At 44.3% G+C, this 23,714-nt stretch overlaps 1 protein-coding gene across 8 annotated transcripts in view; it reads left to right on the top strand.

Annotated features, from left to right (window-relative positions):
- CHRDL1 (chordin like 1) overlaps positions 1-23,714 on the top strand; it is a gene marked incomplete at both ends in the record, with an annotated part of 112,630 nt that overhangs the window by 27,100 nt on the left and 61,816 nt on the right. For all 8 annotated transcript variants that reach the window (XM_082864137.1, XM_082864144.1, XM_082864140.1 and 5 more), the window contains one exon: positions 1,829-1,922. In XM_082864137.1, the coding sequence (XP_082720263.1) occupies positions 1,829-1,922 (94 nt within the window). The remainder of the gene's footprint in view (positions 1-1,828; positions 1,923-23,714) is intronic.

Genomic DNA, 23,714 nt, shown 5'->3' with positions numbered 1-23,714 from the left:
AAATGTCTCCAGACATAGCCAAAGTTACTTGGGGAGCAAAGTGGCCCCTGGTAGAGAACCAATACATTAAGCCAGTTGGGAAAGGAGGCCTTGTACTAGGCCTTGAGGATTGAGAATTCTGAACATATAGAAAGAATTTTCAAGACTAGCCTCTCCCTTGAGACCTCATGGATGAACTGCAACTCCTCGCCAGCGCCCAGGTAGAACAGGAACACTCACTTGCAAGCCTGATTCTTTTGCCATTTGAATAGAAACTTGGGCTTTCAGAATTTTGAGCATGTGGAAACCTAACCTTCAGGCAACATTAGGTGGTCTTAAACAGGCCACAGGGCTCTACAATCAAGACAGACCAAGTTTCCAAGCCTGGCTCTGCCACTTCTGAGCTGTGTTATGTTCAGCAAGTTATCTAACCTCTCTGAGATTCCTTCAACTTCTTCTCCTTTAAAAGGGTGTAGTGGTATTACCTATTTCATAGGGTTATGATAAGGATTAAATTCACTAATCCATCTCAGTCACCTAAAACAGTGCTTGGTCACAGTCAATATTCGAGAAATGCTAACTGCATAACATCACTATCATTGTGGTTATTATTTTTATTAACCTATTAACTCTAGAACAGAAATCAGTATAAGGCATTAAGGAGGAATCAGTTGAGACCTCAGCCAGGTGCAGTGATTTCTGATATGCTTTGGTGATCTCGCTTCAAGATGACACCACCTGGCTCTGAGGAGTGTGACATGTAAGGAGGCTCCGTGGTGTTTCCAAACGCAATGCTCCAAAAATTTATTCTAGAAAATACATGAGAAAAGAAAAAGATTTGTGGTAAGGTGATTCAAATTGGGGTAAAAGAAGCCTGCATCTTTAACTAGCTCGGGCAGTTATTAAATAGAGCATCTGGAGACTGATTAACTGCCTGGTATGGCATGATGGTGTCAGATTCTTGACCCAACGCATTAGAAATGGACAGCTAACCCTTGGGGGATGAGGCTTTGCTATCTGCAGGGCAGTGAAAATGTTACTGTGATCCCAATGCCAATGGCTCAAGTGCTAGACATCTTCTCTCTACATCCTCTTCATTACCCCCTTCCCCCACAAAACCCTGATGGATACAAGTAGCCCATACTTCAGATGAATTATAGATGGAAAATGTTAATGCAAAATTGATTTCCAACGTCTTCCTTTGTTCTAGCAATGGCTGAAAGCTGTCAGAGTTAGGGATCTTGTCACTGTAAATCAGGCAGGGACCCAGTCGCCCCCTCCCCCAGTCATACTAGCTAATCAGTTCAATTCCAAACTCTAGCTTGTTCTCAGTAAAATTCTGACTTGAAAAGGAAGTGAGAAGAGGGAGCACTCAGTCTTCAGGACCAAGGAAGAGTTATGTGGAATCCAGGGTCCATGTGCTAGGGCTGTCTCCTTGCCCAGGGGTGGGTAGCAGCTCAGGGGACCCATTGCTCATTAATCCCTTCCTTCCATGACATTGGACAGGTGATTATGAAATCACACTAGGCTCTTGGAAAAGACGTGAAGAACTGGGGAGTGGTAGAAACGTCACAGGGCCAAGTCAGAAGAGGCCTCCCAGTAATTGTGGGAGGCTTTGAAAACTGGGGCAGTAGTGATCCTTAGAAAAATATGCCAGTAACCTATCAACCAACCCAGCGGAGGCGCTAGTGATGAGAAAAGGAAAGAAAATGCTGATTTCATTCAGTTTCTCAGGACTGTGTTATTCACCATCTGGGTGAGTCCCTGCATGACTGTTTCCCAAACTGGCATGATCCCAGTGACCTTGAAAAACATTTATCTTGTTGTTGTTGTTGCCTCTCTCTTTCAGAACGGCAATGTGCTTTGCAGCCGAGTCAGATGTCCAAGCCTTCATTGCCTCTCTCCCGTGCATATTCCTCATCTTTGCTGCCCGCGCTGCCCAGGTAAACCAGTTCGCCTCTTTCTTTCCTGGCCTCCCTCTTCCACCAACCCACCCCTTTCCGCTAATTCTTCAGAAGGGGAAACTTCCAGACAGGAATAACAATAGGACACTTTCAGGCAGCGCGTGCACCCGCCTCCAAATACTGTTTATAGCCCAAGTGGGCTCTTCAAGGCTCTAATAAGTTATTGGGTACCCAGTAACAGATTTTCATTAGGCTTTTAATCATTTGAAGGTGGATGTCAACTGGGGGAAGGGAATTGTGGCCCAGAGATTTTTCTTCCATAACCAGCCTCTTCTTCCTGCCATGGGCAGCAGACACCAGGGGAGTTGTAGCATGGAGGCACGTGTCCTACACAACTAGTGCTGGAATTGCATTTGAGCATAGCTTCTAAATGATGAGGGGCTATTCAAAAAATCAAAGGAGCTGAACCAGTGGGGTTTATGACAGTATAAAGCTGCCTGCCTGCTCCAGACTGTACAGTTAGTATGTATACATTGTTCAGAGCAAGGCTAAGGGGAAGGCAGGCAGAGACTTTTCCCCAAGGCTATTAGGACGTCTACCTTCATGGTTTGTGGCTAGGGTGTTTGAGGCAGGGGCTGTCTCAGTGATACTTTGTTCACGTCTGGGGCTTGACTCCCACACCAGAGGCATGCAAGCACAGAATGATTCAGAGAATGCCCATGGGCCTGACAGCAGTCCTAGGTTAAGTGATCATCTTGCCATCTAGGTAGTAGAAGCTTTGTAGTCCTGTGAGTTGATTCTGTTTCCCTTGAGGACAGAGTTGGGGTCCATGGGTGGACTTTGGGGGGGGTTAGCAAACCTTTTCAAATTGTTTGCAGTTTTTGGTGTGACAATGTATGTGTGTAAATTCCTTTAGAGGAGATCCACAGCTTTATTGGTATTCCTAAAGGGGTATTCATGACCCTAAAAACATGAAGAACCACTAGAGAAACCAAAAGTGTCAGGGCAAAAATGGTAGGAATGAGGCTAGGAATGAGGTTCAGTGACAACTCGGTTAACTGAACTGTTACAGGAATGGAGATTTTGTTGAATAGAGAAGAAACCCCCAAGCCCTTTTGGTCACCACCTTTATAACTTATACTTTCTTACATTGGTAAATACACTCTGATTCTTTGGGATTCTTTCCCAGATGGCAAAAGATCATGCCATGTCACAGGTTTATCATTCTGAGTATTGGTGACCATAGTATATGCTTCAAGATATGAGAGACTGACTTGGCATATCATCAACCTAAACGTTGTTCTTTGAAATAAAATAAATCCCTAAATGAAGTGTACCATTCTTGTCTGTGTTTATTTGCTTCTTCTATTTAAACTGGATTACAAGGGTGTAGTATGGGAGGATTCTTTCTTTTTTTTTCATCTGGCAGGTTGCCTGTCAAATAGCCTTATAAAAGCTGCTTATCCCAGAAGTCTCTAAAAGTGGTCTAATGTCATAGGAATTGATCTAAATGGCTGTGCAGAAATTGTTCTTTCCTAGGAAGGAGGTTGGGGCAGGGCCCAGACACAGAGCATAGGGTGGAAGCGCACAGAGTGGAAGATGGCTGTCATCTACCCCAGCTGCATAACAGGAAGCAATTACTGAGAAAAACGGAAAGTATAAGCTAGCAGTTCTTTTGAGAGAAAAAGAGAGTATTAAAAGAATTGAGGTCATAAGTCCCAGAAAAGATAAAATGGAAAGAAACACCATTATCTTTAAGACTTTAAAAGCCCATTTTATGGAGTATAGAAACCAGCTGTTCATTTCCTTTGCCTTCTTGTTCTTGCAGGTCACTTCCTTGTGAGTTCATTTTTCGTGTTAACTGTAACCTTTAACAGTTCTTTCTGTGGGTAGTGATACTGAAGTTCCCTAATCCTTATATGCAAAAATGTTTTTATTTTGCCCTCATGTTTTAAAAATATTTATTTATTTATTTAGGCTGTGCTGGGTCTTAGTTGCGGCACACGGGATCTTTAGTTGCAGCAGGCAGGATCTTTTTTTTTAGTTGTGGCATGCAGACTTCTTAGTTGTGGCATGTGAACTCTTAGTTGTGCCATGCATGTGGGATCTAGTTCCCCGATCAGGGATTGAACCTGGGCCCCCTGTTGGGAGTGCAGAGTCTTAACCACTGGACTGCCAGGGAAGTCCCTTGCCCTCATTTTTGAATGATAATTTGGCTGGGTATAAAATTATAGGTGCACGTTTATTTTCCCTCAGCACTTTGAAGATATTAATAAATGGTTTCTTGACTTCCTTTGTTTGTGGATAAGAAGTCTGCTCTTTGATTATAGTTCTTTCATAGGTAATCCGTCTTCTTCTTCTTCTAGCTTTTAAGATATTCTGTTTTCTTTGATGCACACAATGAGGTGTTTTGATGTATGATTTGTTTTTATTTAGCCTGCTCAGCACATGATTTTTTTTCAGCCAAAGGACTCAAATGTCTCTTCAATTTTAAGTCATTATTTTTGTGAAAATTACCTCTCTTTCTCTCTTTTTGTTCATTCTTAATCTTGTCTTTGGTATATGTCATTGCAGCTCATTTAATTTACACTGAGTCTCTTAATGTCTCCTTTATTTTTCCCCATAATGATATATTGGAATACTCCCTATAATGATATATTACTTCAACTCTGTCCTCCAATTCATGAATTCTTTCTCCAGCTTTTTCATGCTTACTATATAGACTCTCTGTTGGGTTTTATTTGTTGTTTTATTTTTAATAACTGTATTTTCCCCAATAACTGTATTTTGAATTATTGATATATAAAAATCTACAAATTGCCATTTTATAAACCCCTGTTATTGTTTCTTGGGGTCTTATTCTCTTATTTGTTTCTTTAAGGTATTTAAATATTTATTTAAAGTCCATTTCTGATTGTTCAAATATCCATTTTTTTTCAGCTGTGAATTCTCACTTTCATTGGGTTTCTTCATAGCTTTTCTTAGTTCCAGATTTCCGCTTGTTTTCTAAAATTTTTGTTTAAAAACTCATCATCCGTGGGGTTTTTGTCTTGCATAAGTCCTTCCTTTCTTGTGGTAGCATTGTTTCAGGCCTTGTAGGTCATAAGTTCGTGTCCCACCTTGGGCTTCCTCATATCTAGATGGTCTATTTCTACCTCTGTCTTCTTATGCAGGGCTAGTCCCTGATAATGACCTTGGATTGGGACCTCAGCTGCAGCTGCCCATCTTGGGCAATCTGTCCATGTGAGGGAACCACCTTGGGTGGGCAGAGCTATGTCAGCCCCTGTTTACATGTGAGGAGTGTGACTCTAGTCCCCCGCTTTACATAGGAAGCCATTTATAGGCCATAGTTCTTACTCAGCTGTCTGGATATAACTGTCTATATCTGGTCCCAGCTGCCAGTGGACCATATCACTTTGGCCGCCATTTATTGCTGTACTTTTGCCTGTGTTTTATTTCATAGAGAGTTTACTTTTGTTTCTGAGGATGATTTTGCAGTTTTATTTATTTTTTTATGTTTACTTTTATATTTCGTCTCTCACTCTTCTTTGTTCAGAAAATAGCAGGGCGTTTTCTCATGTGCCCTCTATGCCATATGGAACTGGAATGCAAACCAGCTATTTTTTTTTCTGTTGAAGATAAAACAAGAATAAACAGGTTTAAACCATAGCAGAGAAGAATGGAGTTTGATAAAAGAAAGAACTTTGGGACACAGTGGTTGTTAAATCCTAGAATAAATGACTAAGGAGGATTTTAGTCTCTTTACTACATATTTCTGGAAATAAAAAGCTACCCACCCATTTGAGAGAGTTGGCACAGTTTTGCTTTGAGACAGGGCAATGGATGTGATGAGTCCTCTGTATTCCTTCCACCCCAATGATTATTAGACATGAGGAAACTCATGCCTTCAGGGCCACAGGAATGTTTGGTCAAAGGAAGGGGCTCTACTGTTCTGTCTTAAGCCAATGGAAGGCACTGTGATGAAACCGTCTTCACTGAAAAATAGAATGTTTAAAGCCAAGCTGATGAACAAGTTCTATATCAAAAAGGGAAAACAAACAAGGAAGGCATATATGCAAGGTTTTACATACTATCCTACAGCAGTAGCAACTTCAGGGAGTGTTTACTGGGTAGTGATGGACTTTGTGGGAAGGGTCTACCTACCATGCTTAGAGCCCATCTTCCATTGGAGAGAACAGAGGAGACTTCACCCCCTATCTGTTTCTGTGTGTCCCAGGGCTCTAGCTTTCTAAACTTCTTACCCCCTGAAATTTCCAAGGTTCTCACCTGCATTTGAGGTTGTCTCCTGTAGCTCCTGCTGACACGTGGAAATCAGAGTATGCACACTGCTTTTCCAGAATTACCAGAGAGAAATCGATACCGATTCCCATGAAGAGCAAGTGAAAACTTTTTCTCCAGCACTTCCCCAGGCCTCCATGGCAGAGATCAAGTCTTGGTCACATACCACAGGGCTCTACTGGGTCCAGAGGCTGGTGCTACGCAGACGGTAGAACATTCAGAATGAAAAAGTCAAGACTGCACAGGAGTGAGAAAGGTCATTAAATTCATCCCAGTCTCTAAGCAGGACTCTCTGTTGTCCCTGATGAAAGATTTATAGGAATGGAATTCCATATCTTCTCTTTTGGGGGAGTTGAATGGTAAAGGGGCAAGGGGGAGAGAAAGAATATGACTTGCTTCCTTCTGTTCTTTATGTATAATTTTTATCACCAAAAGACGACTTTTATAGTGACCAGGAGCCTAAATCACGATATTATCTAACAGTTTTCTTTCTTTTTTTTAAATTTATTTTTATTCTTATTTTATTTATTTTTGCCTGCGTTGGGTCTTCGTTGCTGCATGCGGGCTTTCTCTAGCTGCGGTGAGCGGGGGGGCTACTCTTCATTGCAGTACGCGGGCTTTTCATCGTGGTGGCTTCTCTTGTTGCAGAGCATGGGCTGTAGGCCGTGGGCTTCAGTAGTTGTGGCTCACGGGCTCAGTAGTTGTGGCACGTGGGCTTTAGAGCACAGGCTCAGTAGTTGTGGCGCACGGGCTTAGTTGCTCCGTGGCACGTGGGATCTTCCCGGACCAGGGATTGAACCTGTGTCCCCTGCATCAGCAGGCAGATTCTTACCCACTGTGCCACCAGGGAAGCCCCACTAACAGTTTTCTGAAATGGCCATTCCATTAAGAATTTGCTATTCAGAATGAATAAACTTGGGTTCCCTTAGAGGTATTCCAACATTCCCAGGTCATTAAAGAGCTGTTATAAATTTGCCAAAATATCTGATTTGATCTCTTACCAGAGACCTAATCCAGTGTTTCCTTTTCAGCTAGGTATGAAGAGGTTTAGTTCTATGATATGGTTTTAATAGAGAGAGTGACAGTGTGGTTTTGCCAAGAGAGGCACTCCTCACCCCAGTCTTTCACATTTCAGGCAGGGTAAGAAAATAACCTTTCCACAGATGCACTATAGTCTGTGTGCTCCCATAAGGAGATGCTGGAAGCCCTATGCCATTTCTCTCTCAACAGGAGTTGGGTAGTGAGCTAGCTAGTGAATACAGGCATTTCTGCTATAATGCGATATGTGCTTTTCTGAAAATCCTCCCATTCTGCAAAACTGTACACTGAAAAATAACAAGCTTAAGGAAAAAACAGGTTTGGAGCAAACAACTCTAAACTTATGCAACTTTGTAACTAGAGTACTAATAAAACAACTGTACTAGTAAAATACTGGTGTGGTTTAAAAAGTCACCTTAGATTTCTAATAAAGAATGTTACAGTCAGTAGAAACTTCATCCTTTAAAATGGTGACTTTAGCTTGAAGGAAGGGGGTATAAGGAAAGGTTGAGGCCGCTGAGTGATAGAGACAAGAGAAAAATGCACAGGATCAGAAAGAATCATGTGATAAGCATTTAGAAGACGGAGCATACGGCCAAACTGAGCCGAGAGGGAGAATGTGAGGTGAACAGGAATAGGATAGAGTACTGTGTTCCTTCATGGTTCGCTGATTTCAGTTGTGCTAGTGTACTTGGCATTCAGTTGCTGTCACTTGATGGTACAAAATATGAATTTGCTAAGGAAAATTATGTATGAACCAATGCAATTTCTGTTTTATACCAACATCTTTCTCTTATCTACCACTCACATATGAACAAGTTTGGATTACACAAATCTATACTATATCAGAAACAGACTACATAAGATAGGAGGTAGCTATATGGCATTTGGCCTTGGACAGTTTAGAGTGAGGGCTGCAAGTCACTCAGCCACTCTGAATCTGTTTTTTGGTCTGTAATCGCTGGCCTGTCTGCACATTGTGTTCCGGTACATTTATATAAAAAGGGAGTCTAGTTTTAGGACTATGTCTGTCTCCATGTCTGTGACTTCCAGTGTTTTAGGAATCAGGTAGACAGGCCTTTTTTGCTCCCTCCAGTTGTTTGTTTTTTTAAGGGCAAAAGTTCAAGGGGGAGATTTATCTATTTTTAGTTGTGGTAAAGTACACATAACATAAAACTTACGATTTTAAAGTGTACAATTCAGTGGCATTAAGAACATTCACAATATGGCTGCAATCATCACCACTAGCCTAGTTCCTGAAATTTTTTTTACCACCCCAAAACGAAACGCTGTGCCCATTACACAGTCATTCCCCATTACCTGTCCTGCTCCAGCCCCCCGGCAACCACTACTTTGCTTTCTGTTTCTATGGATTTTACTATTCTGGACATTTCACATAAATGAAACCATAAAATATGTGGTCTTTTGCATCTGGCTTCTTTCACTTAACATAATGTTTTTAAGATTTATCCACGTTGTAGCACGTATTAGTAATTTATTCCTTTTTATGATTGAATACTATTTCATTGTATGGATATACCACATTTTGTTTATCCATCAGTTGATGGGCATTTGAGTTGTTTCCACCTTCTGGCTATTGTGAATAGTGCTATGAACATTCATGTACAAGTTTTCGTGGGGCATATGTTTTCGATTATTTTGGGTATATACCTAGGAGTGGAACTTCTGAGTCATATGGAAATTCTACTGCTGTTGCCATCATCCATGTCTAATCGCCACTGTGCTCTGCTTGTTCCTTTTGCTCTTTTCTGAATTCTGTATTCACTTGCCTCCTGGGTTTGATTGAAAAAGATCAATTCCTTTTACATAGTAACAGCTAATTAGCATATTCTCTTCCCTTTTTTGTAAGGGAACTACAAAAGCCATAGTATACAAGGTGATTGATCAAGGGTCATTTCTTTGCCTGCAGAAGATTAGTATTTATTTATTTATTTTCGTTGGCTGTGCCACATGGTTTGAGTGATCTTAGTTCCCCGACCAGGGATTGAACCCAGACCCTTGGCAGTGAGAGGGCAGAGTCCTAACCACGGGACTGCCAGGGAATTCCCAAAAGATTGGTATATTAATAAAACCTCTTTCTGGGTCTAGAGCTATCCAGAAGCCTGAGGATTCTGGAATGTCGGTCTCTGGATAGCAGAGGTTTTACTTTATTATTATTATTATCACTGTTAGCATTCTTATACTGATTATTGAGAGGTGGCCACAGAGATGTTCACCGTTGATGAGTAGATCCTCCATGTCTATACTGACTGCCGTCTTACCTCTTAGACCTCTTTCACTGTCTTCCATGGTTTATTTCCATTGTTTTCCTCATACACTTGGTCTTTGAACGCTGCAGAGTATAAAGGGTTAAAACTTCTCCAGGAAAGTGGCATCCCACTTGCCTTCTGCCAGGTGAGGTGATTTTTGTCTCTGGTAAACCCTGGGGATTTAGTTCCTTTTTTAAAAAGAATGTGATTTCCTGTTAGCATTCTAGAAGCCCGTATGCCATACAAGAACAAGACATTTAGGAAAACTATGGCTTTCTGTCATGGTAGAGCAGAACTCTTTCAATGGACGTTAATCAAAGCTGGCCCCATGTAAGGATGAAGAAGGTGGCACATCATTGAGGGATACTGAAAAGCCCCATTTGTCCCAAATAAATCTCCCCCGTGCTTGCTATATTTAAGAAACCTCCACCATTACAATCATTCTTCTTGGTTAAGACATTGTTTCCCAAAGTCTGCTGCAAGGAACACAATTTTATGGGACAATTAATAGGGTTAACTAGAGAAAACATTTATATGGTCAAATAAACTTGAGGGTTTCTGGATTAGAGAAAGTTAGACAGGTTTCTTTTAATGCAGGACTTCGCAAAGCCTTTAGTATGTTAATATGCACTATGACTCTATAAGTGCGTGTATGGGATGAAGTATTTTCCAAACTTATTCAGCCATGGGACCTGGTTTTTGTAGAGTACTTATTAGCAGGATTAGTGTTCTTTAGTATATGTTTTAGGAAGTCTTGGGTTATGCCATTCAATTTCTAAAAGTTGTTTATATTACAGCAATAAGCTATTGGTAAATACAGTATCTTAGTCTGGAGAAGTTCATTAGAGCAGCAACCGTTTTAGAACAAGACCCTAAATGAATGTTGCTTAAACTTTAGTGTGCTTAAAGGGATTTAATAAAATGCAGACTGCCGGGCCCTACACTAAAAATTCTGATTCCGTTGGGCTGTAGTGGGTATTCTGCATTTTAAACAAGCACCTCAAGTAATTCTGTTGCACTTGGATGGGGGACGGCACTATGGTAACAGGGCCCAGGGGAGATCTTGAGGTGAGAGCATTGCCTGCGTAGAGCAGTCCTGGGCAAGATCCCGGGCAAGGCCCTGTGCATCTGCAGAGAGCCGGGGGCAACTTGACAACATTGTTTCTCTGATAATGGGGAGCACAGGCACCCCCAGAAACATACTTTGCCTGTGTGACGTTCCTCCAGGACCAACCCTGCAGTAACATGTACTCACTGTTCCCTCTGGCTGGTCTCCCTGCTTTCCCAGAGCTCCCACCCAGAGCCTTTCTCTTCTGCCATCGTCCACATTCAGAGCCCCTGGCTGTCAGGTCCAGAAAGAAGGACCCTCCGTGGGGAGCTCACCCCTCTACCCCACCCATTGTCTGTGACTTGTTGTTGGCGAGAAATGAATGGCATTTCTCGGAATTAGCCCAGGAATTTCTGTTGATAAACAAATGAAACTCTCAAAGGGAAAAGCAATCAACATAGTTTGAAATAAAATCAGTGTTTTCAGCTTAGTCTGTTTTCAACTTAGTTTGAAATAAGAGTCACATCTAGGGTATTTTAAGGGAAGGATTAGCAAAATGTCCTTTAGTGAGCTTTCTTCCTGGTTGCAGGGCTGATCCAGAAACCAGGGCCTGCTTTCTGAGTAAGCAGAGCAGGAGATGATTACCTTAGTTTCCCGTGACCTGTCCAGCCAGCATTGTGTCAGGCTCCCCTTCTCCCACCCCACCCTACTTCCCGGCCAAGTTGCCTGATACCTGAAATGCTATTAAAATCTTACAGCTTCATCTTTTGAATTCAGACTTTGATTCTTGATGAATTCATCTATCTTTGGAGGTGATAACTCTTATTAATCATTTTTAATTTAACTAGCACACAGGATCTAGAAAGCAGAATCTGATGGTAGTGAATGGGGGGTGAGTGGGGGAAGATCCTGAGGCCACTAACCTGGGTACCTGGAAGAGTTATGCAGGGGCAGGGGCGGGGGGGTGGGTAGGGGTGAAGGAGGAGCCTCGCTGTAACATCAAGGATAAGTTCTGTATTCGTGGCAGAAGACACAGTGGTTTCTAGGATGAGTTGCTAACTCTCTCAAGTTTTTCACTTTGGGGTTCTTAACTTAAAACCGATATGTTTCAGAAGTAACCAAATCTCCTTGCTATCTGTTGTCTAGAGCCAAAGGGTTTCACTTCAGGGTTTTGGATGCAAAATAACTATAGCCCAAAAGATTTACCAGATTATTTGCAGCCTCTAAGATAAATAGCAGTCTTTATTAGGCTGATTTTCCTCTGATTTTTGTATCTAGATTTTTTACACCGTCAGCTATTCCCTAAAAGTGATTTTAGAAACTGGTAGATTGGGGGTGACAGTTATTAAAATCTGTTCCAAAACCTACCTCCTCACAGAACTCCATTTTTTTGGCCATAAAGTAGTCTATTTTAGAGATATCGTGGTGTGTTGTCTTTTGTCTTCGCCACATACACGTTAAGACCCAGAGAGTGGGAAGTGGTCCAGCAATAGATATGTGACTGCTGAAACAGGGTTTTTTTTTCTGTTTTTTTTAGGGCTATACTCCCTCAATTGGAGAGAGTCTATGATGTATATGTACTGTATCTTTAAAGAAAGGGATAAATCAAAGTTGTCTGCAGGAGGGGGAGGAAGAAGGTTGGTTGGATTTTTTTTTAATTGGGGAGAAAAAGAAAGACCTCAAACTTGGGAGTAGAGGTTACTTTTAAAACAGAGAGATAAGGTGAGTGTCCCTGGAAGCTCGATTTTCTTTCCTTTAGCAAATTCTTCACATTCACAAGATCCTGCCTTCAGGGATCTAAGGCCAAACCAGAGCCCACGCTCACCACCCTACCTTTTATAGGCGGTATTCCTTTACTATTTTAATAGGAGAGAAATGGGGGTTAGGGTTAGGGAACAAGACGGGCAGGGAAATGTGGCTTGCTTTTTCCCTCGCTTTCTTTCTCTATTTCCCTTCCTCCCTCTTCCCTCCCTCTCTTCCTTCCGTCTTTTTAAAAAATCTCTTCTTTATTTTTAAAAAATTTTATGGTAACAAAGTGTATATAACAAAATTTCCCATTTTAATCACTTTCAACCGTACAGTTCTGTGGCATTAAATACACATACATTGTTGGACAGCCATCACCACCATCCATCTCGGGAATTTTTTCATCTTCCCAAACTGAAACTCCGTTCTTATAAACCACTCCCCATTTCCCCCTCCCCCAGCTCCTGGCCACCACCATTCTACTTTGTGTCTCTGTGAATTTGACTCCTCTAGGAACCTCATATAAATGGAATCATACAGTGTATTTCCTTTTGTGCCTGGCTCATTTCACTCGGCAGAATGTCTTCCAGGTTCATCCATGTTGTAGCATGTCTCTTTTTTACATGGGGACAAGAATGGAAAAGAAATTTGAGAAGAGGCTGGTGGTAGAGATGAGAAAGCAAAGTCAGGAGATAACCAAGGGGTCTTAGAAGAATCTAGCAAATGTTGGTTTTCTGAGCATAGTTTTCAGAGGATGAGGAAGACTGCAGAGACCGCATTGTCTTTGACAGTGACAGGTCTGACAAGCAGTAACTGCCAGTAATGACTGTGTGAAATGCTGGGTTTTGAAAGACAGACGTATTCATTATTAATGTTTCCCAGGGAACTTCAGAGAGCATCATGTATTAGGAGCTGATTACTGGCAGCTTTTGTTATCTTTTGGAGAAACCCATAGGGGTAGAACTGTATCCCTGTTTCCCTTTACCTGGAGAAGTACATCTCCGAAAGGGCCTCCTCTGAGATTGCTTTCTGAGGGCAATCATGTCTGGAGCTATTCAGTATGGTTTTATTAGAAAGGTTATTAAAGGATTAGAGTATCAAACCTATGAGGCAATGTTGAAGGAAAAGTGTGATTACTGAGCCTGGTGAAAGAAAGACTAAAGGGACTTCAACAAACGTCGGAAAGATAAATGGGTCTTAGAGGATGCTAATCAGCTTTCTCCTTCCATCTCCAAATGGGGAGAGTGGGCAAAAATGAGCTTCAGCATAAAAAGTTAGGCACAAGGAAGAAATCGATTTCCAGGCTTAAATAAGGGGAGCAGAAGTCTCTTGAAAGTCAGTAGATTATACCGCAGGCTTAACGCTGAGTAAGAGCCAGATGCACTGACATGCACAAATGCATGTAATGAGATTCAATTAACGTGAGGTTCCAAACAGGCAGAACTAAACTATATTGTTGAGGGAGGTGCATAAATGTAATAAAACTCTAATGAAAAGCAAGGCAGTGATTGTCCCAAAAGTCAGGATGGTGGTTACCTCCAGTGGGGAGGGATGGAGCCTTCTTGACCTGTGTGGTAGTTACGAGGGTGTTGGCTTTATAATCCTCGATTCAACTGTACATTTGTTTTAGGTGTGTCCGTTGTATTTCCCAGCATAACATATTTTTAAATGGCACTACATTTTCATTTGTTTTGGGGGTTATGATTGGAGGCAAAAGGTGACCAGAAGACCTTTAAATGTTACAATCGAGCAGAAGATTGTGTATGTGCATATGGCCGTTTGGGGACTACTATTTTTGTTCACTTGTCTATATTATTTTGGTCTTCTTGTTGTGTGGTTTGGTTTGGTCTGGGTTTTGTCTGCTTGTTTTTGCACAGAGCAGAGCGATACCAAAGTCTGGAGAAGGGTGTGCTCTCTGTCCTTCAGGTATGCCCTTGGAACTAGGGAGAAGGCATTTGGGGCTTTGACTTCCAAGCTGCACAGTGCACCAGTGTGTTGGCATCTGGATGAGGCCATCTGGCTTCAGGTCTATATCACTGACTAGAGGGCCCATTTGGCTTCCAGAATCAGGACCACATTTGGGATGGAGAGAGAGCTCCGGTTGTATGGGTACGGCTTTCCCTCCCCCCAGGTGAGGCTGTACCGTGCTATCAAGGTGGGGGAGGCAGGAAGGCACACAGCCAGTGAAGAGATGGGGTCTAACCCTGCTCTCCCCCTAATTCAGTGTGGGACTTTCACAGAGCCGGCTAGCGTCTTTGTGCCTGTTTTCTCAACTTGCAAAATGCGAGTGATAATTCCTACCTTCTCTGAAGGTTTGCATTGACAGTGAAAACCAAGTGGATGTGTGAAATTGCTTTGAAAAGTATAAAGAGGTATATATATGCAAGGCAGTGTACAGCAGGGGAGAGAAAGAACTTAAATCCTGAGTCCCCAGATTGCAACTCTAAGAGAGAATGCGGGCAAAGCCTGAAACTCGGTACTTGTTCCCGTAGAGCCCAATGACAGCAGCCGCGTGCCCAGGCACTGACCATATGTCTCCAGCCTCAGGGAAAAGAACCTGAAAAAGAATATATATATATAAACTGAATCGCTTTGCTGTACACCTGAAACTAGCACAACATTGTAAATTAACTATACTTCATTTTTTAAATGGCTATAAAATAAAACTAAAAAAAGAATAAGCAAAAAAAAGAAAGCTGTGGGGTGTCTAAAGGAAACAGGTGACAGGTTTAATGAGTGTCAGGCAGAAGGATAAAATAAATGGCATCACCTCTGCCTTTCTTTTCTGTTTCTTTGTAATTAGATTTTCAGAGGTGCCCTGAGTGAGGGTGATACCCAGTAATGCTGATGTTTTCAAAGTAGAGTGAGCCTTGCCAGAAACATGGGGGCAATGCTGAGAGTGCACTCAGAGACAAGGTAACAATCTCTGGGCTGCCTTGAAAGTTTTACGGGTTTTTCAGTTTTTTGGCTAGGTCTGACCCCTCCCGCTGCCCCCAGTCGTAAAAACATTGAGCAGGATTCTTTGTACTGTTGTGTGCTGATTAGGCTGCCATAATTCCTGTTAGCAGACCAGGGCTGCTTCACTCCCCACTTTCTTACTAATTCACATTCTGGCTGGAGCCTGTCATCCAGCACCTTGTGCAGGAGCACAGCATGACTGTACCGCAGGGGGCCTCTCAGACCACGGGGATCAGGGCTAGAAACCATTGCTGTAGTGCTGCTTCCCAACCAGGGAGGATCACCCTACCACCCTCGTGGCTTTGGAAATGTTGAGGAACTGTTTTGGTCATCACAGTGATTGGGGAATGTCCTTGGCATTTTGTGGGCAAGAACCAGGGATGCTAAATGTTTCACAGTGAGTAGGAACACAGTGCAGTGAAGAAGTGACTAGGAATGACGAAATTCCAGTGGTGACCCTATTGAGAAACACTGGATAGTAGCCTCACCCAGAGAAGCGCAGGAAAGGGAGTCTCCTCCCAACCAGAGTTGATGGTGCATGTCTCCTCATTCATTCATTCACTCATTCATTCATTCATTTCACTGAGTACAAGCTTGGGGCCAGGTCCCACGTATGGTGCTGAGGTTTCAGAGTCCCTGCCTCAAGGAGCTCACAATCTAGTGGAGGAGACAGGCATGACGAAATCATTACAACATAATGTGATGAGTACCCCAGTAGAGGTATGGATGAAGGCCCATCAGGCAGAGACAGGAGAGAGAGACCCTGTACAAGAGCCGGGAGCCAGGCTCCTAAGAGAGGAGTCCACATTTGACATCCAAGCTGGGTTCTGAGAGATGAATGGGGCTTTGCCAGCTGGAGAAGGGGGAAGGGGAGGGCATGCACAAAGGCATGTGGAGGGGGCATGACTGGAGTGAATATGGACTGTGCAGGAAGGAAGAGGCTGGAAAGGTCAGGTTGATGGAGGCCTAGTCTTAAAGGACCTCATATGTCCTAGAGTTTGACATACACCCAGCCCACTGCAGACATTGGGAGGAGGAGACATTTGTGTTTAGTACTCCCAGACATCTTTTTGCACCCCCTTTCCTCTCTCTCAGTCCTTCACATGCTCCCCTCTCTCCCAACCACTCAGCTCTCCCATTGTCACTGTCACCTGGTGGGAAGGAGGCTGGGTTACCCCTTCCGGGGGGCGGGGCTTCACTCTTTATCAACAGATACGGTGAATGCTTAACTAAAAGAAATCACAACCGATAGAATTCTAGATGTCAGTGGAGAGACTTTGGGGAGGGGACTTTGAAGACCCGAGCCCTGAGGAGACGGCAGAGAGGCTTCCTTGAGTGGACACGCACTCAGTGCCAGTGTGCGCGTGTGTGAGGTGCGTGTCTGAGTGGGTGAGATTGTGTGTGTGTGCGCCAGCGGGTAGGTAAGTAGTTCCCGCCTCAAGGGACTGTTGTGAGGATTAGATGAATTAGTACATGTAAGGCGCTTAGCATGGGGCCCAGCCCATAGTAAGGCCTCCATAAATGCAAGCTCTCATCATCATCTTAGAATACAGGGCCAGGGTTCAGTCTGGGGAAGTAGGAACACACTGGCCAAGATGGAGATGAGGCTTTTCCGCTAAGACTTAGTGGCCGTGTTTGGCTAGTTTCAAACAGGTGCCTAGACCACATCCTAAGCCTAGAGCAATAGAACTTTTCAGCACGTGCCTTATCAAAATGTAAATTTTGGCAAATGGAGCCATAATTTGGTGTCCATTTGGATTCGTTTTCTCGGTCTCCACTCGGGGCACATGGCAGGTGGGAGGCTGTTGCTGTGCAGACGGGGCAGCCCTGCCTGGAGGCCCAGGCCGGCAGGTCTGTCCTCATGTGTAGGAACACAAACTAGAAGCAGCATAGCACTGAGGGCCAGAGCCAGGGAGACGCATTAGAAAGAAATTAACTTGGGAGGGGCTGGATGAGGGAAGGAAAGTCTCAGCTGAAGAAGGAATGAGCAAAAGGGGGGGAAAAAAAACTGGGAAGGACAGGATACATAAGATCGTCCAGCTGCCCCCAAACTGAACTTGCAATGTTTTCTGTGTTCTTTTTGGAAGAGGGGGTGGCTTGTCCAGCATGCAGTGGAAACTTGTTGATTGACACCGAGTTGGGCACAAGTTCAGTGTGAGTGCGCCTTCAGCTATTTATTTGATTTTTTCAAATTGCACCCTTTGCAGTTAAGACTGTTTAGTTTCTCCTGGCGCCCTGGGGCAGTGAGTTTAGATTGTTAAAATAGCAGCCATTAACACTCTCTGTGTTAGACACTGTCCTCCCCGCCCCCCTTCAGAGGAATTGGGCATGAGGTTGTTTGACACAAGTGAAATTCTCCTCACCCCGCTGAGAGCAGCAAGCGAGGGAGGGTCCTCCTCTGAGTCAGAGCACGTTCGCCTAGCCCTCACCCCCGAAGCCTCCAAGCCTGCCTACCCTCCCCACCATCCCCCCTCACACCGCCGTGACCCTCATGTGCACACTCCACCACACTCACTCACTCACACCCACACCCATCGCACAAGCTAGAGGAACCCTGGGGAGCCCTTGTGCCTCTCTCGCTGTTCCTTTTGTTTTGCTTTGCTTTATTTGCTTTGTTTTGATTTGAAATCAGTCTTTGGGATTAAATTGGATAATTTTTTTCATGTTATTAGTAGTGCTGTGGAGGGAGCATGTAAGGACTTTCTCCTCAGTGCTGGCCTTGCTCGCTTCTCCCAACTACTAAGTACAATACTGACTTTCACTGATCGACCGCACTGGCTCTGTCAGACTCTGCATACCATACCTCTTGGGCACATAGCCCAGGGAGCTCTAAAAGATGCGTGAATTGCTGGATTATCTAGATTATTCATAGTTCTGTTTAATAGGGAAGTTTTCATGAGAGGGCTGGGAGGCTCTGGCTTTCCCAGAGGCCCTGGGGAAAGATCAAAGGAGCAGTCAGTGGAGCACCCTGAGTGGGGCAATCATGGTGGCCAGAGCAGAGTCCCACTGTCTGCGATGGTCAGCGTTTCTCATAGCTAAACAGACGCAATGAGCCGAGGCCTAGGAGTCATGGAGGGGAAGTTCTGTGTTCTCTGGACGTCCTTGGGGCATGTTGTCTATACCAGTGCTGTTCAGTAAGACTTTCTGCAATGATGGAAATATTCTACATCTGCACTGTCCAATATGGCAGCCACTGGCACATATGGTTGTTGGACACTTGAAATGTGACTGGTATGACTGAGGAACTGCATTTTAAATTTTATTTAATGTCAGTGAGTTTAAATGTAAGTAGACACATGTGACCAGTGGCTTCTGTAGTAGATGGCATGACTCTAGACCATTTATTGCATACTTTTCTGCTGCATTAAATTTAAGTATGTACCTTCCATTTGTCTGTTCAGTGTCTTGCAACTAAACCTCTTGAGGGCAGGAATCGTACTCTATGACCACAGAAAATTCTATCTTGAAGGGTTTTTTCGTCCAGCCCCCTCCCCTCACATTGGACAAACAGGGAGACTGAGAAAGACTCTATAACTTACCTGAAGCCACAGTGCTCATTATAAGCAGGGGAGACTGGAACCCAGGTCTCCTTGCTTCCTGGACTGTGCTTCTGCGCCATCTCCCTTGCAGAGAAGTTTCAAAAGAACAAATAACCACTTCCTTTCCACTCTCTTCACTGCTTGTAACTGAGATGAATCCCCTGATAACTGAAAATAATCTGGAACCCAAGTATCTTTATCTCCTCATGTGCCAAGACACAGTGTAGGCTCTGGACAGATGTTTGGGGAATGAATTAATTCTCTAAGCCTTTCCTGTTATGTATTATCTTTTATGTTATATTTTCCAAGAAGACCCGTTGTCTCAGTCAGTGTGTTTGAGTTAGCCAGAGCTCACGTTATCTCAGCCGAGGGAGACGGGGGCCTCCGCTCTGCGGATGTGGCCATGGCTTATGCAGGTGTTCGGGTATAGACCAGAGAACCTTGCAAAGCTGCCTAGCAGACTCATGAAAATGATGTAGCTCTTGCACTCCAGGCCCCATCTGCATTCTGAATTCTGTAGACTTCATGGTAACCAGGAACATCGGGCATGACTCCGTCCCTTCTCCACTTTTCCTCTGGCCAAACACAATCACCTAAGAACTAAAGGTACCACAAGTAGGACTTGGGCCCCATATCTTACTGGTCACCTTAGAAATGGCGAGAAAACACCCCTCCAAACTAACTTCAGAATCAACTGCTGAAAAGGAAGACAATTGAACTCATAGGTCCAAGCAAAGTATCTGCTCATCTCCCTTCTTCTCTCCCTGTTTCCCAGCCCAGGCCTTTACCCCCAACCCAGAGCCACCAACAGTAACTCAGCAATAGCTGAACTGAAGCAAAACCTGTTCACAGCCACCTAAAGCTGAGTTTTAGCTAAGCAGCTGGCTTCTCCAGGCAGCCCTGCCCAGAGCCAGGCCAAGGAGGCCTGCGTCCCATCTGCAGTGGAATGGCCAGCCCGTTTGCTGGTACCACCTAAAGAAGGAGCGATCCAGTGCTGAGACAGAAGGCTTCCAGGGACCCGCCCAGCCCTAAAAATCTTAAGCCCAAGTATAGTCATTGGATGCCAAGGACACTGGAGAAAGTCTTTGGAGCATGTAGAACACCAAGCCAGTTGGAGTGCCTGCTAAGCCAGCCCAGAATTCCTAGCATTCCAGCCACACCATATACACCCCCACCCCCAGAGGGCAGCCAGTGGCCACAGCAGACGCTGCGTCCAGTGGGCTGAGACCCTCATCAACCCCTCCAAGAGCCTGCTCCCTCACTTAGGGCCGGCCCGCTTGCCCTGTGCTGAGTTCAGGGAGGTGGACAAACCGTACCGCCCAGTTTAGCCTAAGCATCTCACTTGCCATGGAATCTCTAGGCAGTGAATCATTTCGAGCCAGCACTTAAGCAACTTTCCACTGAGTCATCCTGAGGACTGTCAGGTTCACTAATCCTGACATATACTGTGTATATCCTTTGTTCTGATCCTGTCCCCACTCCAATGCTAGGGGAGAGGGCGTACTAAACAACAGAACTATAAAGATGTGCTTATTGGAAGTCATTTGTATCGGGGCTTCCTTTACTTCTCTATCTCCAAAAAGGCCTGAAGCACTCATTAAAATCCTGCCAGTACCAACTCTTGATCTGTGTACGCTCATGGCTACGTAGCTACCAAGAGTATGTACTCTTCACTCCGAGTGGCAATGCATGTTGGATTTCTTTTCCAGACACTCCATGGATCCGTTTTCATTTGACTTCTTCTAGACCAGGGGTCGGGAATTTTTTTTTCTGCAAAGGGCCAGATAATAAATATTTCAGGCTTTGCAGACCATAGTCTCTGTTACAGCTGCTCTTCCACTGTAGCGCGAAAGCAGCCACAAACGATATATAAATGAATGGGTATGGTCCACTAAAACTTTATTTACAAGACAAATTGCAGGTCAGATTTGGCCCGTGATCCCTGTTCTAGACACAATGGGCTAAGTCCAGGTAGTAGGGGAGAGACCTACTCTAAGTCCAGTTAGTAGGGGAGAGCTGGTTTCAGCTGCTTGAGGGCCTACGAGTATCACTTTGGGGAAGTGACTACTGTTTTGTCCTCAATTCTTTGGGGGAAGAGATATAAAAATCAGAGTATTTTTCATCTTTCCCAGTTTGAATACGAAAGTCCATTCTTGATCAAATGTTGGATACCCTATAACAATCAGAACAGGCTGAATTATGATGCAGTCACAACCTATAGATCTCAGTGGCTTGAACCAACAAAGGTTTATTCCTACTCACACTGCATGCCTGTCTCAGCTTAGCACGTGTCATTCTCATCCGAAGACCCTGGCTGACAGAGCCTTGCCATCTGGAGATGAATTCCAGTGGCGTGGGAAGGGAACAGAGCAAGTTGTGCCCTGGATCTTAAGGACTTCTGCTCAAAAGTGACACAGATTACTTCTGCTCATGGATCATTGGCTGGAGCAAGCCACGTGGCCACGCTTTGACTTCTAGGGCACAGGGAAGTACAGTGCTGCCGTGTGCCTGGCAGGAGGAGAGCTGGAATATTGATAACTAGCCCTAATGTCTACTACACACTCCAGGAACTCCTTCCCAGGTTTCTTCTTCATGTCCTTCCTTGCCTAGCCGTTAGGTGATCTGGCCTAAGGTCTCTTTTGCCCAACCCTGCCTGGCTTCCCTCCATCCTGCTGGTCATTGGCACTGACACATGGGGAGATAGCTTAGGAACTAAAGCACTGGGACAGTAATCATTCCTTTAAAGGCTGTGGAGACCAGCCATGAGCATAAAGTCAGGACAGGTTCTTCAGGCCTTTGGATCCAAGGATCGATTGCCCTTGGGCAGTGGGTCTGAGAACAGTTGGGCCTCTCAGGCCTCTGGGTTTGATTTTACTTCGGTTTGCTTTTAATGGGGATTTGAATCTGAGAGGATGTTCTCGGCATATTGATTCTGGGCAGTTCCTGCCCTTCGTGCTATAGAGAGCAGTTGTCAAGATGGAAGAGGGAGGTGGAAAGTGAATTGTACGTAGTGATAGTAGGTGATATTAATGCAAAATTATGGGCTAATATGAAACTTATGGCTCCTGATTTTAGAGGAGGGAGTAAAGACAAAAGAATTAGGATAAGCTAATTGCCCTAACAATCCCCACATCTTAGTGGCTAAACACAATGCGGCGGTTGCTGTGGGGAGGGGGGCTCTGCTCCATGCAGTAGCACCTCCCAAACTCATGACAGTGAAAAATGTGTCCCGACATTACCAAACGTCCCCTGGGGGAAAATTCCCCTCAGTCGAGGACCACTGCTGTAGTCCCAAAGTATTTGTGATTTTGCATAGATCCCTTCACTGCCTTAGGATCCTGGTCTTTAATTATATGTATTTTGCCATTTCTTGTAGACATGGGATTTGGAGACAAAGGTTATGGTTGGCAGGGAACACAGTTCTAAGATCGCTTGCATTTGTACCCCCATGGGCCATAGATTGAGGCAGCGAGGAACAAGCACCGTCCGCAAACATTCAGAAGTGGGAGTGAAAAGCCTTCTTGATACTCATTAACCTTTGAGAAGGCGCCTCATTTCTAGGGCGTTTATTGAAGGTTCTGAAGAAAATGAGCTCTAGGACCGGAAGCCCTAAAGCGGTGCCTCTCAAACTTTAATGTACACATGATCCCTGGGAATTTGCAGATGCTGATTAAGGAGGTCTGGGCGGGGGCGGGGGGGGGGGGGGCGGGTCCTGAGATTCTGCATTTCTAACTAGCTCTCAGGTGACACTAACACTGCTGGTCTCCATATCACATCTCAGTAGAGGGTTGGTGGTCTGTGAGAAGAACTGGCCATCCGATGCCATTTTCAGGTTCTGTAGAGGGAATTTTTCTGTTCCAAGATGATTTCATTGGCCCAGTAACTAATAAGGCCACCTGCAGTTTTTAAACATCCCCTTTCTCTACCATTCTCAAGAAGACGCAACCCAAGGTTACAGTGCCACCCACCCACCCACCAAAGCCAAATCCCTGCTGGGCAAAGAGGAACTTAGGTAAGCGTACACAATACAGACAACAGAAAGGACATGTTAGGGAATCTAGATTCAAAAGGACTCCACTTGCTGACTGCCATAAGGTGGTGACTGTCCCTCAGGAAACGGAGGCATGAATAGTAAAGAAATGTCAAGGATTCATGCAAATTTCCAGTTTGAAATTGGGATTCTTCTTTTGGCAGCCAGGTGCTCATACGATAGCCCCTCTCCTCATGTAAAGTTATTAGTGGGGAAGGTGATCGTAGGGGGGTCAGGGATTAAAAAGTAAATAAGGTTTGTTACCATCTTTGGATTTACCAAGGCTAGAGAAGCAGTGTGAGGCTGAATCATTGCTTTGGATCAATAATTCTCAAAAAGGGACCACCCGTTTGAGGCTAACATGAGGTGAGGTGGCCGCGTACTCCCTTTTGATCAGCCGCCTTCTATTTGATTTAGACCTTCTGTGTGCCTGAATGTGCGATCGAGAGAGAGCGGTTTCCTTTTCAGAGGCAACAGTAAGAAGAACTTAGGAAAAGCAATTAGAGTGACAAAAAAGATTTTGTGTGGGGGGCCATTTTATCCCAGCTGTAGTTTCAGACAATGCACCCTAGATTTTGAGAGCAATGCCATGCAGCTCCATGTCTTGGGCCCAAGACCTTGGCTCCACTTCTGGGTTGACCATTTCCTAACAGTTTCCTCATCTGTAAAGGGAGATAATAACAACCCCTACCTCATAGGGTGGCCGTAGGGAGAAGAGAGCTAACGAACGTGAACATGCAGTGTTAAGCACGAGTCATTAATGATCAGTTGCTAATGTTATTGCTGCTATTACTGCAGCTATTGGAACTGTGGCTGTCAATTCTTTTCTGCCTCTAAATTGTCCACATATGCCTCACTCCCATCAGTGACATTTCTCACTCTGTTCAGTGATTCCCAATCTAG

This window comes from Leucopleurus acutus, assembly GCF_964270905.1.
Source record: "Leucopleurus acutus genome assembly, chromosome: X".
NCBI lineage: Eukaryota > Metazoa > Chordata > Mammalia > Artiodactyla > Delphinidae > Leucopleurus > Leucopleurus acutus.
This window is presented reverse-complemented; position numbering and strand designations above follow the sequence as displayed.